Source organism: Columba livia, chromosome 11 (genome assembly GCF_036013475.1).
Source record: "Columba livia isolate bColLiv1 breed racing homer chromosome 11, bColLiv1.pat.W.v2, whole genome shotgun sequence".
NCBI classification, from domain to species: Eukaryota; Metazoa; Chordata; class Aves; order Columbiformes; family Columbidae; genus Columba; species Columba livia.
In genome coordinates, this window is record NC_088612.1 from 18,468,437 (window position 1) to 18,487,191 (window position 18,755).

General features: G+C 39.1%; 1 protein-coding gene and 1 long non-coding RNA gene across 11 annotated transcripts in view; one reads left to right on the top strand and one right to left on the bottom strand.

Annotated features, from left to right (window-relative positions):
- Positions 1–18,755, top strand: part of SCAPER (S-phase cyclin A associated protein in the ER) — a 154,137-nt gene that overhangs the window by 79,260 nt on the left and 56,122 nt on the right. For all 10 annotated transcript variants that reach the window (XM_065076208.1, XM_065076203.1, XM_065076206.1 and 7 more), the window contains one exon: positions 4,310–4,436. In XM_065076208.1, the coding sequence (XP_064932280.1) occupies positions 4,310–4,436 (127 nt within the window). The remainder of the gene's footprint in view (positions 1–4,309; positions 4,437–18,755) is intronic.
- LOC135580508 (uncharacterized) lies at positions 10,100–17,542 on the bottom strand. Its single transcript, XR_010475288.1, has 2 exons — positions 16,916–17,542; positions 10,100–16,161 (listed from the first exon to the last, which is right to left on the bottom strand). It is a non-coding gene; the product is annotated as an uncharacterized LOC135580508 (long non-coding RNA).

Genomic DNA, 18,755 nt, shown 5'->3' on the forward strand with positions numbered 1-18,755 from the left:
AGTGTAAGTATACTAATGAACAGAAAATCCTTCTAACTTAGTGGGCTGTGGAATTTAAAAATGAAAAAGTTTTTTTCTAATTCCATTAAAAATGTGGCACAGCTGATAGATTTATTTGCTTAGCAGAAGCAAATGTGTTTTAGAACAAAAGAATTAACTATAACTTTCTTTTATGCTTCTTTGCTTATGCCACATTTCTTTGCTCACTCCTTTCCCTCCAAATTTATTGTGTCTTCACAATCAAGTAAAACCATTTATGGAATGCAATTTCTTATCTGATTTTAGTTCTTAGTTGTGTTGTCAGTTGTTGCAGAAGAAAGACAGAACCCAGAATTAGTCTTTGGCAGGTAAAAAGCTTTTTTAGATCATCTTTAAGATTAAGCCACCTTAATATTATGAGACCACTGATTTCCTGCTGCAGCTCATAGACTGTTTCAGTAGTTCTTGTTAGTTTATGGTTTGCAGATTTATAAAACCTTGTGCATTAAGGAAGCACTGGTCCAGGTGCTTTCCAAGCTTTACATTGGTAATACATATAAATAAGTTCCGGAAATATTAGTTATAGGAATTTTTCATAGTTTTTCAAAAACAAAAGAAGGTGTGTGAAGCTGCAAATATTTAATGGCTGGCAGTGTTATGGTCAATGTCAGGTGTTTTCCGTTGCACACCTAGAGCGATCGCAGGATGCCACGTGTGCCACCGTGTATACTACCCTTGCCGCGGGGCTCAGGCTGCAGCCATGCAGAATAGCGCAGGGGCCGTGCGTTGCTTCCAGGGGATACAGCGTGACTCCCTGTTTGGGCCGTGCAGGAACTGCCACAGACCTTCTCAGTTCTCTCCGGGCACGGGCTGGATGGGGAAGAATCGGGGCTGTGTGTGGGGCTGGCGTCTGGCCGCCCTCGGCAGCGCCGGCCGGGAGCACGAACCGCACAGAACCCAGCGCTCTGCCCAGTCACGCTGATCCTGCCTCGCATACATCCAGCGTACAGCCAAGAAATCATGGATTTAAATGCGGAAGTGCTAAAATACATTGATGTTACTATTTCAGGGCTTTTTTTCTAGAGATGAAATGTGACCTATAAATATTAGCAGAGATCTTTTTCCATTAGCCTATAAAATATATTAAACCTGCTAAAAATATTAAGCCCATGCTAAAAAGAAACCTTTAATTCATACAGTGCTTTGTTTTAATTTTGTTTATATACTTGCTATATAAACTTTTAATATAAATGACCCTCATTTTCCCATTTGGAGTGCAGAAAGATCAGGTAATGACATGGTAACGTTCCAAGACCAATCAGTGCCATATATCCTTTCTGATCTTTCTTCTGCATTCTGAAATATCTGTTTGTGGGCAATATTAAAATCTTAATTAGTGAGATGTATATAACTGTAAAGAAAAAGACATTAACTTAAGTTTCCCTTTTATTTAGCCCAATAAATTTTCAGTCATTTATTATTCCTTGCACAGCTAATAAGCCTTGGAGGGATGCAAATTGGGGACAGAAGGAAGATTAAATAATTGTCTTGAAATGTTTGGAATTGGACTCAAATGTATTTCCACACAGTCAGTGGATCAGATGATGATACAATGCTCTGTTAATCTACGGTGCTTACAAATATTATACGAGGAATACAATAGGTACAAAGAGTTTTCTCTTTCCAAATCTGTTCATATCAATGATAAATTCTATATCCAAGCATAAGTGAATTTCCACAGATTTTTAGTCCTTTGGAACAGTCCTCAAGTTATTCTTATTTGTTCGACACTGCCAAGAAGTCAGTATAAAGGATATTGAATTAAAATGGGAGGAGGGAGTTTTTATTTCCCTTCTCTTCCCCATGTGATCACATAGCATACATTACCTTTCTTTGGCAGAAGACCAACATACAGTAGGATGTGAGGATGTAAGAGGTAATTCTTTTATGTGGCAGAACTGAATGTTTATTCTTCATGTTTCTTACTGTGTGATGCTGAACACACACTTAGAAAATTTGAATTTTGGTAAAAGTGTCTTGAAAGACTTGTAGAAGAAATGGAAACCTGGAAGCTTTTCATTGAGAGTTAAAGTGGTGTTATACAGCATCTTTTTTTAACTGAGGACAGAAACTGAACGTGACATTTTAACTTACGTAGCATCTTTACAGACTGAAGAGAATGAAAGGAAATTTGTCAACAGAAGTAACAGCATAAGACAATTGTTTTCTGTTTGAGTCCTTGTGTGTAGTGTTTTGGTAAACCTTACACATTTTGTATGCGGATGCCTGATGTAGATTAGGAAAGTCTCTTTCTTTAGCCTTGTGGTTACTCCTGGTTGAATTCCATTCCTGTGATCTGAAATGAAGCAAATGGAAACCCATCTTGCTGTCTTCTGTCAGATGAAGTTACAATATAGTGTGGTGGGGGTTTTGTGATGCTTTATATATGCTTTAATCATGGAATTTGGTTAGATGTTTCAAAGAGAGGAAGTCTTTATTTTTGCTTAATGCACTAGGATATTGCCAGGGGAACAGGTATTCTAAATCATGTTCTGTGAGAACACCTGAGACACTTTGCTTCTCGATCATCTTCCTGGATTGCAGCAATTTGCCTTCATTGGTGCGGCAATCCAGTCTTTATGCTCAGCAGAGTTAGTGGTCGTCTGATTTACTGCACAAGTCCTGCCGTTATTTGTGTTTGGGCTTTTAAATTTCTTTCCAATTTTGGCTCGTGGCTCACTGACTTAGACAGAGGTTTCCTCCAACCTCATTTTCCACAGAGGAAATAGCAGTGCAGAAAATCTCATCAGGACATAATCACCCTTTATTTTTCTTGTCATAGAAAAATCCTGGCTGGATATTAGCGGATTCAGCTGGCCAGATGATAAGAATTCCAAGACTTAAAATTCTGCAAATCATTTTTATTTGTACTTTTAAAACATACATGTATTTGCAGAGTCTCTTGAAAGCTTTTAACAAGGCTCTTAATTTTTTCAAAGAAAAGGTACAGAGTACCTGTTTCCTGTTGATTAACTTGAACTCTCTATTCTTGCCCAATTTTTTTTTTAATACATGGGACTATTGTGGCGCGTTCCCCAGCCATTCTGTCTCCATTCATGCCTCTGGGAGCCTACTTAATGTAATTTTCTATTTGCCATTACTCTGTGGTCACTTTGCGACACTTTCTGGCACTTTCACACTGATGATAAGTATTCATGATAGGCATTGGTACCCTTCCTCTCTCTTGTCCTTCCTATGGGCTGTGTTTGCTTCTGTAACAGTGTTTTTCCCAGTCCTGCTCAGTTACCATCTTCTTCCCACTTTCAGTACAAATTGCTCAGCAGATCAAACCAAAGGTCCCCCAAATGCTGCGCCTGTGACGAGGAGCAGCTGGTAGCAGATTGACAATGACTGACAAGTACATGGCAAGTACTGACTGATACGTCCTCCCTGCTGCTCTCAGTCTCCAGTTCAGGGACTGCGTTTAGCATTTGTATCATGTGCCTTAATGTGTCTACAGATGTCGAAGTTACGTCTGAGCTGGTTACTGACTTTACACTCAGGGCAAAGAGGGATGCACTCTTGTGACTGCTTTATTTTAGATGTGAAGATGAGATGAATGGTGCTTTAGAACTGTGTATTTCTCCTCACTGCCTAGCAGGAGAGTGTCAGCAAATTGCACAGATGTGGATGTGTAAAATTGAAATGAATCCCAACATGTGTCTATATCTGTCCCATCTCTGCATTTTGGCTTCATTACTGACCCTCATTAACAAAATGCCCTTTCTGAGGTAGTCTGCAAAGTCACTGCTTTTCCCTTATTCAAATAAGCCTGAAGAGCCATTTCTTTTATGACGCCCATAAGAAATTAGCCAAGTAGTCTGCTGTTCTGTTTCCCTTACTCATCTCTAGAGTGAACTGCTCAGCTAAGTGGAAAGGATTGAATGAGGGAAGAAGAGGAGGATGAAACCATGTCGAAAATTAACATGGCAAAACCTAGCACGGTAAAGTATGGAGGGGGAATAGGGAAATTATAGAACAACTACCGAAACAAACACGTAGCTAATAAAGAAGCACCTTTATGGCTGTACTGCTCACACTATTCCTGTGCCATTTCCCTGAAAAAGTAGATAGTGAAATGTCATAGACACCCTAGGCCGACTGAATCTTCTTGCTGTATTTCGTATTTTACATGCTATTATAATAATACTTTTACACAGACTTTTGTGACTGCTTTCTTGAAATTCACTTACTAGAGTTTAATTACCAAGATGAAAGTTTACATGATGTGGAGAGTTTGCTTATCTTTGTTTTCTGTTTAATGTTGAAGGTTACAGCGATTAGCAAAAGACCTTCTAAAGCACCTCCAGATGCAGGATAGCTGCTCATTGGGGAACAACAAGGTTTCTGCTCTGGACAGGACTTTAGGAGAGATCTCTCGTATTCTGGAGAAAGAGGTATTGTGACTTTTACTATATAACTTACGATTAACCTATAAACTGTGTTGCCCTCAGATATCACCAGTTTGGATCTGGGAATGTTTGTAACAAATCGATCAGTACATGACCTCTGTGTAAGAAGCAGTGTCTGCTGTTACACTTTTCTGTGGTGGGTGCAGCTGTGGATGCTTTTACTTAGACATCTGATTTTATACAGGCAGGTTTGCAGAAGTGCCAAAAACACTCTTGACTGACGCTAGATTGTGTGGGTATGACAAGCTGTACTTCCACTGTACTTTCATTAGGACTTTTTTAGCCTGGGCTATTTCAATCATCTAGTTTATAGTGTGTACCCACAAACAGCTTTTACAATAAGGGGCCAAAACAATGAGCAGAGGAAAGAATTTGAGCCAGCTTTGCTGTTACAACCACCGTATTATGGTGTTCCAGTTGAGTTTTGAAGGAGCACAGATCTGTTTGGTTTTCCCAGAGTATAGCAAAGCCTTTGTTTTTGGGTAGGTCGTTGATGCAGATTGAAGGGACAGTGTGCATATATATGGGATATTTCTATGTTTTGAAATTTTTCAAAGGGCTAAGTTTGTAGAGCCTGTTTTGTTTTATGGTAAATGTTGAATTATTTTAATTGATAGCATAGCATTTGTATCTTTTTTACTGTTTCATCATGATTGGTGAGCTGCCATAGTGCTTTGTCTCTTGTAATGCATTTTTTTCTCCATTAGCATCACAGTATTTGAGTTTTCAGCTTGACTGTTATGTTCTGTTCTCTCTCTAACCATTAGAAAACGCTTCTCTTTCATATCTGTAATTCATCTGTAGTTCAGAGAGAAAACAAAGTAATGAAGCCCGAGGAGGGGTTGCATCACTGTGGTTCAGAGTTGGGGTCTGTGAAGATGAGCGCTCTGCTCGATGCTTTTCACAGCTTAGTGTGGAACACCATGGCTAATAGCATGTGCTTTTAGACACTGAACACTGCCTGGGGTGCATGGGGTTCTGTGGTGTGTTCTATTAATTACTTAGAGCTGCTTATCAAATTTTATAGTGTTTTCTGAACAAGTTGTGACATTTTCAAATTTTGCAGTGTTGACATTAATTATTGAAAAATTCACTTGTCATTTATTTCAGAATATAGAAAACATGTTGCATGAAGACTATAAAGAGAGATCTCTGTTTTGAAAGTTATCTAAATAATTATTGGAAACTGTTAGTGGAAAGTCATGTCGTATCAGGCCTCTTATCAGCAGGTGGTTTTTGAAATTTTTGTTAAATAAGACATGAATTGCAACTAAACGTTAACCATTAGTTTGTAATATTTTATTGCTTGTTGAGTCTGCAGTGGGGAATTAAAAAGATAAATCTGATAGTATTATTAGGCATCCATTATTTTGTTGTTGATTTGGGGTTTTTACCCATAAAACATTACTCTGCCACTGAAGAAGTATTATTATATCTGAGTGTCCTAATCAATAAGGTCAAGAAAGATTGATTTCAATAGCTGTCAGTGTGTTTACGGCACAGATTGTACATAGTCATTTATAGAAGTGGATAGTAATTCTCTTGTTAGCTTGCGAGTCAAGAAATCAGCAGACACATCTTACATGTCAATGGGCGGTGAAAAGAATCTTGATGGTGTCAGTCATCGACCGAGAGGAGGAGACTGGCACTGTTAATTGAATTTCCCTGGAGAGCATAAAAATATACCATAATGTGGGGGGAGGAATGAGGGAGTGGGAACCACACAAGCTGTCAGTGTGTGTGAGCTGATAACATTGATTTACCCTTGCTAATGGCCTGGGTTGAATAAAGAATTGCCCTGAGGGAGGACAGAGTTCACTACAATAGATCCTTGCTACTTAGCAGAAATTCTTCAGGCTCAGAAGTAGTCATGCAGAAGTATTGTAAAATAAAATGGATCCAAAAACCCCTCTTTTCAGTCATACTGTGAAACTTTGGATTTTTCTTTAGTTAATTGTTTGTGCTGACTGAAAAATGTATTTATGCAGTCTCACCAGGGAAATAAAGATTTGTTTTACAAACCATGAACTAAAATGCTGAGCTACTGTTGGTAACAGTACGTAAGAAAAATAAATACCATTAAATTTCTCAACAGAAGGATGGGTTACTCAGTTCATTACAAATTCCATGACTGTGCTAAAACAGCATTGAAGGGTGGGCGTGTGTTCTTGATGCAAACTTGAATCAGAAGCCACACAAAAGACTGGTGGCCGTTTCTTACTGGGTTTTGCCTTCAGATAGAATCAAATCAGACTAGCAATTCCTTTTTGGACTTAGTCTTCATCTGTCGTGTTTCATTGTGATTAATAAGGCTTTTTCTCACTTCTGAACTTCTTTTACAATGTGAGAACATTCTAGGGTGATGCATGCCTGCCCGATTACTGTGGTCAGACTTGGTTTTGGTTCACATGCCTTCCTGGGCTGCTGGACATAAACAGGTTCTGCGCTTGGGGCCAAGTGATTTCACCTGTGTTGCGAGAAGAGTTTGTTTAATGTAAACTGAAAGGTTTTTATATTGGAATATCCTCTAGATAGTCCAGTTTGAGAAATCTGTCTCTCAGGCAGAGGTACATCTTGGCCACCGTGTGTTTTTAAGTCCTGTCTGTTTATTGTAGCACCTCACCTGCTGCCCATGAACGCAGACTTCATAGGCTGCTGCCGGTTCCCCGTGCAGCACACCAAAATCTGCGCCTTTCCCTTTGAATGCACTACATGATTTGAGTGCTAAAAATGAAAGAGGAGTTGCTTTCCTTGGCTTCAAGTGGTTGTTAGATCTCCAGACACTTCTTGGTATGTCCTCGTTGGCTTTCTTGGATGAACCCCTGGGAGTATTGCGCCCTATACCAGGAAAGTATCTGTAAGTGAGCAAGTTGAAGTGCGGGTTTGGAACATAAATTACCTGGAGCCTGTGGTTCACGTGCATTTTAATTAAATAAACATAAAAGGTGCTTTTAAGTCATAAACCACGATGTCGTCCCGGTTTTAAGTAGATTTGTACCCCTTAGGTCATGTGTCCTTGCTTCTGTCAGTAACATCGAGCAGGAGGCACAAATCCTGCTGTGTTGTATGCAGCTGGTGTGCTGTCCCCGAGATGAATCTACAACATGTGCTGCTGTGGTGCTGGTGTGGGTTGCTCTAGGTTACTGCAAGGCAGTCTCTGGGTTGTGTGCACAGGCTCTCGTCCTTGCTGGCAGAAATCCTGGAAGGAAGTTGTATTCACTTTCACCTCTGCTTTGTTTAAAGCTGTACTAAAAAAACAAACACACGCAGAGACACAACAGCAAAATGCATGCAAATGTTAGCAGAGAGCCCTGGCCTGCTCTTGGCAGATTGTCATATGGGACTCTTCAAGCTCTTAATAAGATCTGATAACGCTCAGTGTAAGATCTCCCATGAATGGACCTTTGATGCTAAAAGAAAAACTCATGTACCCTCTTAAAGAAGGCAGAGCTGATGTTTGAAACTGCAGGGCTAAAACAGTTTTTCTGCCACAGTTCTTTTGATTTTATGCATGTTCATTCTTTGATGACTAATCTTGCACATCCATTACTGAGGGCAACAGTGTGTTTCAGGCGTTCAAAGAATCTCAGATTAACTGCTGAAGTTTGACATGAGCACTTATAGAGAAACCAGTATATTTAAAGCTGTGTATCCTGTTAGTGTGACTGTAGATAAAGTTTTAAGTTGCCTATGGTTATATCATTTCCCTCAATGTATAGAGGTGAGATTTACTGATTAAAAAAACAAAACCATTTTCTACTGCACAGACATTAGACATTCCACTGACTGAAGTACATGCGTGTCAAGGGCTGTGAACCTGGCCTGGAGCAGATGGTCTTCCTTAGACTTGCTGACAGAACATCACTGTCCTCAAGTTCTTCCTAAAATTTGTTTTTAAAGGGTTTTTTTTTTTGGTTCCAGGTTTTAAAAATCCTACTTTTAAAGAACTGTGACAAGCAGCTGAGGGCAGGAGCCTTTTCACCTGGCTCAGCTACAGCTGAAACACTGCTCTTAAATCACTTCAGTTAAATTTGTACAATACTTACATGTGGCATGTGGACAAGCCCTTAACATATCTCTCATCCTTCTGACTGGGAGGATGACACAGAGATTCAATAAAATCACGGGGGAACCTCATGAATTTTGGAATCCAAATGCAGCAGTTAATCTGCTTAACTGGAATGATTTTTATATGATGTTTCTCATCAGAAACATTGTTCAAAAAAGATGATAATCATGCCAGAAGTTCTAGGATTCTTTTAACTAAGTGATTTGACAGAAGATCTCGCAGATATGCTCCCGAGGAGAGGGCTGCAGCTGCAGGAGAAGGATGGAGGTATTAAAAATGTTCCAGCCTAAGCAAACCTTACAGCTGAAGTTCACCCGTTTGTCACAGGGCACAAAGCCCGACCAAACAAGAATTCACTGGTTCTGATGTTCGTAAAACTTACTATGATTTTGTACAGTTTTGAGGGTAGCCGTGTCCCCAGCCTCCTCCTTCCTCTCTAGATGCTGTAGAAATCTTAGTAAATAATAGTGAATGGAAATTAAGTTGTTAAAGCGTGGAAGTGAAATGCAACCAGAAGAATAGAAGAGGAGGCTTTTAATGAATCGGGCCACAGCGCATATAGTTAGATACGTGCTCTCTTCATACAATTCTAGAAGTAGCTGCTTTGCAGTAGGCTAAATTTCAAGATGCTTCTTTCTATTAGTAATTCAGAGTGGAATTCTTACTAGAAACAGATTCAAGGGGGAAAAATATACCTCCTTAGAAAAGGTGTAATATTGTAACTAAAAATGCGTGAATCTGAGCTATTAAATAACTGCAGTGTTTAAATACTTTTTTTTAAAAGGCATCTCAATGCTTATGACCTCTGAAACATGCTCTCTCAGTGACCATTAATGGTTTGGTTTGTGTCAAGCAATGTTTTTGGTTTTGTGATTTTTAGATAGATTTTTCAGCCTCCTGCTTTAGCAGTCATGATGTCAGTTATTTACATTTCAGTAAAATGTTTGTCGTAGCTTTCAAATACAAGGGGACTGTAGACAGACAGTGTTTATCCCATTGTAAAGACTGTCAGAAATGGCTGGCTTTAGCAACACAGTCACGCCCAGTATTTACGTTTTATTCTCTAAACTGTCAGGCCCATTGGATATGGTGACCATAGCCAGTGTGAAGATTAATAGGCCAGTTTTTGGAAGGCACACTGGATTGCCTGGCTGGCTACTCCTGATTTTTCTCAGCCCAATAATGCAAACTCTGATTCATCAGAAACTGAAACAATACGATTAAAAACTCTTGACTAAGGTGTGGAACAAAAGCAATGTTATATGCAACGTGTGTAAGCTTTTGTACCGTTCATGATAAATTTCTTCGAAAGTCTCTATGGAGATTTAAAATTGCCCTATGTGTATATAAATATATATATGACATGTATATACAGACAAAATAAATTTTAGAAGCAAATATTCTGTGCTATAAATACTCTGTATCCTTACTTGTATATTTAAGAACACAGTGGGAATTGTGGTTCCCAAATTCTTACACATTTGATTTTGGTGCTGCAAAAGTTGGTGAAGCTGGCTCCAGCGCATACTTAGATGCGTGTTGCTAGTGTAGCAGTCAGAGAATTGAAAGACACTGAATATAATGGCTGGATTTTATTTTGCAGGAGAAGAGAATTCTGGATGAGCTGAAAGGCAATAATGTATCTTCAAGCTTTTCTAAAATTACTATTGATTATATTTGAACTGGATGTGGCATAATTGCTGCACATAATCGTTGTTTTGTATGAGATACCGTAATTTGATATCAAACTCTTGAAATAAGAATTCATAAGCTAAGCAAGAGAGACATAAATAGGTGGTGTATTTTATGCGAAATCATGTTACTGGAAAAATCCAACTAGCTTTGAAGCACAGAGGCCATAGCTTGAGGTTTGTGGCTTTTATTTCATAGTTGAAGAGAACTGTCAAGTGTGAATTAGAAGCATCAAATTTTGAACCTAAATTTTGGCTAAAAACAATTGATGCAAGTTTAACTGAGGTCTGTAAATCAGCAAGACTCCTTCAAGGCAAGGGTGGTCAGCATTACCGAAGAAAGCAGGACGATTAGCAGGCAGAGCAATGATTCATTTTTTCAAAATTAATAATTCTTGTCTTTGGAGCCTTGAAGGGTCACAAAAATCTGTGGTCCTAAAAAGAAGAGTTCTTTTCTGCCCCTCACCCCCCCATTATTTTAGTTGGCTTTTATGTAGGAAAAGGAAGAGATGGAGATGGAAGACAATAATAGATGAGTTTAGGAGTTGTGAGTAGAACAGATTCCTGGTTTCAGGAGCAAAGCATTTCTGTAGGCAAACCAGAGTCACTAGGTAAGTTAAGGATGCCTCCGCCTCTAGAAGAAACGCGGCATAAAGTCTGATACCTGGATTCAATGGGGGCCGGAGAAATCACAGGAGGTGTCAGCGTAGCTGTCACGGACTAGTGGCTTTACCCAAATTATAGCCACATTGTATTTTGTGATGCTATATATATATATATATATACATACATACAGAGGCACATTGTATTGTCTGGCAGACTCAACCAGTTATTGTGTATAGCCTCACAACTGATTGATTTCCCAGTCGGACTGAATCTTTAAAAAGTTATTTAACATTTATGTTTAAGCATTATTATAATAATGAAAAGCTTGGTCGATGTGCCAAACTTTTATAGGTGCATTTGTGATCAAGAGGTGTTTGTATTTCTTTTGAGAGGGCGATTTCTGTGATGCGGTTCACTTCTGTTTTCTTGTTTACTTACTATCTCCCATTTCTCCACTAGAGGACACTACTGACAGAAACAACAGCACATTGTTTCAATCCTTACAAATAATAAATCTATTTAAAAGTCAAAGTTTCTTTTTGGAAGAAAAATCCTTACGTAAGACTTTAATTTGGTTAATACTGATTACTTCTATGGCCAAAGATATTGCCTCCCAAATTAATTTGCCTGTTAATTCTTGAAGTTCTGTGTTTAGTTACCACCTATGTTGAAAATGGGCTTTAAAATGTTGTTGATTTTTGTAGTGGACAAACAGTTCCCAGTTTAGTTCACTTTGAGTCTCCTGCTGGAGCATGCCCTCATCTTTCTAACATCATGTCCAGCCAATTCTGTGGCACTTCACGTGCTAACATGCTTAGAACTGGCACTGCTTTTTCTCCTGTTGAGCTTCTTACAGCAGCTTGTCTCCTGGTTTTGGTGTATTAGGGTATTTACACAGGTAATCAGTATATGTCCTGTCGAGACTTAAATGGACAATTATACAGCAAGAATATATATATAGCAAAAGGTAGAAGTACACACATGCACAGTGTTCATTTAAAAAAACCAAGTAGCCACATCCCCAGAGTTGAATAGGCATCTTTATGAGCTGCTGTTGTGTAACGTGCCCTTGTACTGGTGTGAGCTGCGGGTCGGCTGCCCGCTCTCTAGTGCCAGGTTGTGGCTGGGGATGGAAACAAGTCTGCAAAGGCCCCTGCGCCCCCCATCCGTCCAGCGCCTCCCCCAGCTCCCCTGGCAGTGGGACCCTGCGGAGTCATCGGTCCTGTCCTGCTCTCACCTCCTGCCTGCCTTTTATGTATGTGATATGTGTCTTTTGGCTCTTAGCCATTTGAAGATTTTGAATACACGATGCGTTGGTTTACACCAACAAGCCTTCTTTTATATTGGGCAGTGGGTATTTTGTGGCCCAAGTGTTTAAAAAATAAAGACTCTTAAACTGTGCTTTCGTCAACATTTTGGGGGGTTGTTCTGCGTGAAAGTAGTTGCTACTCTTGTTTTTTATAGATAGAAGCTATAACTGTAAGCTTCATTTTAGCTAAACATATGATATATTTCTATACAAAGAACAGATTTTTTAGTCCATCCATTAATTTTTCAACATTGGATGCTCCTGCAGTAGCCAGGTCCAGAGCTGCGGTGGTGTCACGTGAAGGGAAGGCATTAATCAAATGTAAAGCTGAATTAATAATAACAGTTTTAAAATAATTTAAAGTCAAAATCCAGACTTTATGAAGTGTATTGAATTTGCAAAACTTAAAAGTCAGTCTGTTTTACCAGCTAAGACTAGAATTCAGGTCCTTAGAACTCTGTAATTTACCCCCAAAAATCTAATGATTTTGCTGACACAGAAGGTAACGAAGGGAATTTGCATTTCAACTTCCTTTGTAGCAAGTGTTAATCTGGTCTTTAGCTGTCCTTAGGAAAGTACAGAACCTGAGTTCAGAGCGTGAACTCAGGAACTGATGCAGCATGAATAACTGATAGACGATCTGAAGTAACCCTTCTTGAAATTAATTCACTTCTTTAAGCCCTTTAACTTGGAGATTGAGAGTTTTTAATGTATACGTGTTCAGCCAGTGGTGCACAGTGCCAGTAAAACATGATTTGAAGGTTCCACAGTGTTGAAAGGCTTGAGTACAGTGTATTGTACTGTGCCTACCATCTTAATTCCATGTGGTCCAAACTGCTACTAGTAGTAGAAACATCCCCTGATGTGATCAACAAGGGCAGTGGATTTGAGAGGAGCAGGACAGTGGCTGTGAGTTCCAAGAGCAGGCGGCAGCGTTTTCTACCCAGACAGCTGTTCCCCGGCCCTGCCGGGCAGAAGTCAATGGGTCAGATGTGTGGTGTGTGCTGCAGGTTGGACGAGGCAGCTTTATATCATCAATAATTTGTTTGCCCGGAGTTTCTGTAATCTGTGGATTAACCTTTTTCTCAAGATGAACATACAGATAGGAACTTGTTACTAAAGGTCAGCCACAGACTATTTTTTAACTTGTTTGCTGGAAATGGTATTAAAAGGCAAGTTCAGTTCACAGATAAGCTCTGCTGTGTACTTATTCCGAGATTATTCAGAGGTTAATTTACTGTGCCTGGTTGAAAACTGCAGTGTTGATTTCTGCTTCTGTGGGATGCAATTAAATGTTGTCAGCTTCCAGTGCACTTATGCTGTACTATTTGTAGCCTTTTGCTGTCAGATCAGGCTTTTTTTCCTTCCATGTCAATTTGGAACTAATACATCACATCAGAATGGATATAATGGATATGTATACGTTCCATGGTATGCAGAGATTCTTCACTAAGCATTCACAGGACAAGAGATATGTTTTAGTATCATTAAAGTACAGGCACTGCTTTCTGCTAATGAGCAGATGGCAGTTCAGAGCTCATGATAAAGTAATTATTATTATAGTTTCTAAAGACCTAAAGTTTTAATTTCCTTTTTAGTCTAACGGTATATGTACACACATAGTACGTATACAGACATTTTCTTGAAAGTATTCTTTAATTCTACATCTGACTTGAGAAGATATCACCTATACACGGTGCTTCAAAAAGACGGACCCAATGCAGGGATACGGTGATTTCAAATTGAGTCCATCTTTTTGGAAAGCCCTATGTTGTCTGTTCTCATGTTTGCAGTGCTTCACAAACACACGTTATTAATCTACCCAGAGACCTTGGTTGCTGTCCTGTAGATGGGGTAACAGGCAAATATTCCAAGAGGTTACAAGGGAGTACCCAGGGCAATCTGCGGGAAAGAAGTATTTAGGATTCAAGTGCTCTTGACAGCACTGCAGCTTTTCAGACACCTTTAGCTCCCTCTCTGAATGTCTTCTCCAGCGTAATTTTAGTATCTTTGGTTTTGCTTGATTGCTCTGGTTTTCATAGCTTAGTTTGGCTGAAATCAGTGCTGCTTTCTAGTGGCCGAAAGCTTTCAATAGAGAACTGTCAGCCATAGGGGTTTAAACTCAGTGTTGCAAGAGATCTGTAACTTTCTACTCACTGGACAATTTCTGGTCCAGTAAAGTGCTGAGAGAGAACAGGACAAGGTCACATAGTTGTGCTTTTTATATATTCACTTTGGAACTTGTATTTATGAAATTATTCAGAATTGGCCCTAGGTAATGGAGCCATCTATGGAGATCTGGAAGCAGTTGTTCCTGGTATTAGAGACTTAAACCTTTATCCTTGCTTTCCGCCTTTAATCAATGCACTTACTAGATGCCCTGTTGTTTATAAATAGATTAAACATTTATTTTTAATAAGCACAAGTTCTGCAATGCTCAGAGCTGCCTATCACAGTAAGGACAGTTCTTATTTTTCCAAGCAATATTAGCCGTTTTCCATTATGCTACTTAGCATGAGTGAAAGCAGCTGAACAGATAACGTGGAATTCGCTGGTTTCCCTTTACCTGTCTTTCCTTTATGGCTTTCACTGACTCTTGAAACTTCACAAACCAGATTGTGAGGGTTCCTGTCTCAGTCAGCGGAAGTGTTTATAATAGAGAGCCTCTCTGTGATTTCACTGTTGAACTGAAAAGACAATGCAGAACTTGGAAGTAGATCATTTGAATAAGGTTCATCTTATTCAGTGAGATAATACAGTAGATCAGTAAGGAGCCCTATCCAGTGTGGTTTACCTTACAGTGCGGGCAGAAGTTTGGAAACAAAAGAATGAATGAAGTATATAATGTGCATAGACTGGAGGTAAATTTATGAGAATGTGCCAGAACAAGCTTAAGAATTAATGTCTTAGTAATGGTATTGTCCCTAGTCCTGGACCAATTCTAAGTTGCTTATCAATTATGTACTTTCAGAGAGTATAATAGTAAATGCCTCTTCTTTTTTTCATCTAATTAAAAAATAAATTAAGCCTCATTTTTATTTGAGTGATGTATTAGTATCTACAGCTTTCTTTTTCATCTTTTTGTTGTACTTAGATATTTATCTCTCTTTATACTAAATACGTGTGAAGTTGCAGTTAGTATACCTGAGCTATTCAAATGAAAAACCAGTATTCTCCACATGGCCTAGATGCTGGAGGCTGAGCTCTGCACAGCAGTGTGCAATTACCGAACATCGTGCAGGGGGTGGAACCGCTTCTGTGAGACACGGCCCATTTACCACCCGTGGTCCCAGACGCTGGGGAGATGTAGGGTGAGCATCCTCTCCTAGATGGGGCCACGGAGATGAGTTTGTGTGGGGTGTGAGCACAGAAACCAGCAGAGCTGCCTTGTCTTCAAGGCTTCAGAATCAGCTTTAAGTCTGCAGAATTCACGCTCTGCTTTGCGGGAAAAGGTGCGAAGCAGCGTTTCTCGAGCCTGCCTTTCTGTGGTCTTGCACAGCGTTACCTAGAGAGCTTGGGTGCTTTAACATGTAAGCAATGCATGAGGGAGGAGTTGATATAGATACGTCCTTAAAGTGAATTAATACCTCTCCCCTATGGTATGCAAATGCTACTGAGACAATTCTGGCTCACATTTTAATCTGAAATTATTATACTTTTCCATTGATGCTTGAAATTCTGTTGTGGGTCAAGTTGCTCATGTTTGAAAATCAGTTTGAGATTTTCAGATGGAATGGGGTATTATTATAATACTGATTTCACTAGAGGGGAGTACTACAGGGAATAGAATTGTCTATTTTAATAGAAAATATTATTTTATGTCTGGAAGACTAATCTAAGAATGTAGATTTTCTGCAATCACGAACATGTCTGTGGTTTTGTATGTACATAAAGATATGTCTGTATTTATTTAAAGGTGGAGAGAAAAAAAAAGAAAGAGGGGCAGCCCAGGATTCAGTTGTCTGGTTTGTTTTTGTAAGGCAGCTTTGAACTGCATTTCTTAGCCTCTGGCGTTTTAGATAGAATCTTCAAACACTAGATAAAAGGGAAGAAGAAAATTCTTAAGATGGATTTCAACTATATTTTACTAATTAGTTATTATTTCTTCGTTCACTGAGCAGTTTAACAAGTGTAGAGTAGAGTTACACAAGTTCAGTGTGTTCTTTCAGAAACAGTCAGAACGTTTCAGAGCACTTGGGTTTCATTCAGAAATGTTTTCTTCTGAACAGTTTTAGTTCCCGAGGTCTGTTCAGACGGGCTTTCTACATCAGCTTCTTATTCAGACTTAGGAAGCAGGACTAGCAGAAAGCGTTCTTTTGGCTGATGAAGGAAAATACTGTTTTTCAAAGTCTACATCAAAATGTTGATTGTGAAGGTTTGTCACAGAGGAAGGGTTTACACCAGAGTACTAAAGTTAGTTCAGAAAGATTTCAGACAGTCAAGACGTGAGGTGCTAAAGTTAAACAGAACAGAGGTGGTAACGCTGACATTAAATCATTTCAGCTGTTAAAGCTCTGCGTTATTTCTGATTCTGCTCTACTTAGGAACTAATAATAATACTTTAACAGGAGAAATGTCTGGAAGTGAGTACTTTGCTCCTGGACGTTGGATTTCACCCAATAACTCTTGCACCAAATTAATAAATTATGATTTAACTAGGATCATATTTTTCTAGGAGGTAATCAGGTTTGATTTAAAAACTTCAAATGATTGAGAGTCGACTATATCCTAAGTATATTATGCTCATCATTAATTACTCTTGGCATTAAAAAAATCATTTCATTCTTACCTGAACTCATCCAGTTTCAGCTTCCAAATATTGGCTGTTACTGTGCATTATCAGAAATCTTCTTCCCATTTAGGTGTTCCCACACTATGATCCCATCATATTTTTACTTTCCCCAGAAAGTAAAAGCATGTGCTTCTCTGGTGTTCCGTGGTGAAGCAGGTTTCTCTGACTTTGTCTCTTCTCTTTTACAAGTTTTCCAGTTTGTCAGATGTCCTGCGTCAAGGGGAGCGCCAGCGGTTTTGGTCTCGCTTCTGTCCTGGAACGTTGCTAAAAGCTGCTGCTAATTGATGCTTGCTTTATTTGGCTCTGTGTTCCTTTGTTTTAGCCACTGACTTGTATAAATAAATCAGAGATTTTCCCCCTGATTTGGTTTTATTTCAGAAGCAGGTTATATTTATCCAGCCACTTTAATGAGTTAAACAAGATTGAGCAACGTAACAGCTCAGGTCAGTTGACCTTTTCATGTATTTCTTTGTTGACCGTGTTAGGTATTATGAGGCATATGTGTAAATGACTGTTTTTTAGCTGTATTTTGCTGTACCAAATGTCAGATAATGAGATGAATACATTATGTTGAACTTTCTATTTAGTCTGCTAATTTTAGAATTTGCCAAACATAGTTGTATCATTGGGTAAGTGGTGCTTCTGGAGGTGCCACAGATGCCAAACCCTGATAAAACCCACCCTATCTTGTTAATGAACATGCAAACAGTTGTTCCCCATCTGCTGCCTCTGTCTGAAAGGTTAGGCAGCCCTTCCTTCTTGATCACAAAGGACATAATTATTGTCTGCAGAGGAGTCAAGTACAAAGACAGTTCATCCAGCCTGACCACTACTACACTGCGGGCCACCAAAGATTAACAGCTGCTTCTCCTTTGATTAGGTTAGGTAATAACAGTTACTTTAGTTAATAATTGGATGGATTCCCAGGCCATGTAATTCAGGTTTAGGCTGTCATTTTTTGCTGGCATGTAGCTGAGCTGTATTATTGGAACGGAGCCTGTAATCCTATTAGGCAGTTGTTGCTCAAGCCGTCGGAAAGGAGAGAAGGGGAATTCAAATCCACTAAGGTGTTGTAACAGGTAGGTAAATAAGTCAGCCAGGCTTGCCCAGGGTGCAGAGAGCTTTCCTGATGGATTGGCAAAATTAAAAAAAAATAACTTGGAGTTTCTTAAAATGTTTAATTTGTAATTAATCCATAAAATGGTTACATAATTGGTTTAATTTATTGTTATTTCTGTTTACTTTGCCAAACATGCATTAGTGTACACACGCTCTCTGCTATAGTTACTTGATTCATGCACTCTTCTGCTTGAATTAGTTGCCGTGTGCTCTAAATGACAAGTTTATAATGGTCCAAAGATTAAGAATACATATCAATATCCCATCAGCTGTGTTGGCTTTCCTCCTGTACAGACAAGACCACTGTATTTCACAGCGGTACAGAATTGTGATGGGTAAAGAAAACGAGGGGTTTTCTTGTATTGGTTTTGAGGTCTACATCTGCTCTTTTGAAGACTGTGTATTTGTTACTGGTTTTGTAATGGTTCAGGTGCATCTAGCTGCCATCTCCAAGGTTTTTGTGCCTCCTCCTCTCCTGTTAAGAAATGCATAGATGACAGTAATAACGATTTTTGCCTACTTGTTCATTTTTCACTGCTCTTCTGCATGACCAGGTAACTTCAGAGCTTTGAAATCCTTTTGTACTTAAAAATCAAATGGTTTAAAAATGTTATTTGAAGTAGTTGTGGTCTTCTGAAAATATGTATGAGCAAGCCAAATTTTCACCTACTGTTTGAAAACCAATGTACATATTTTCTTCAGCAGACATGAATCCTGT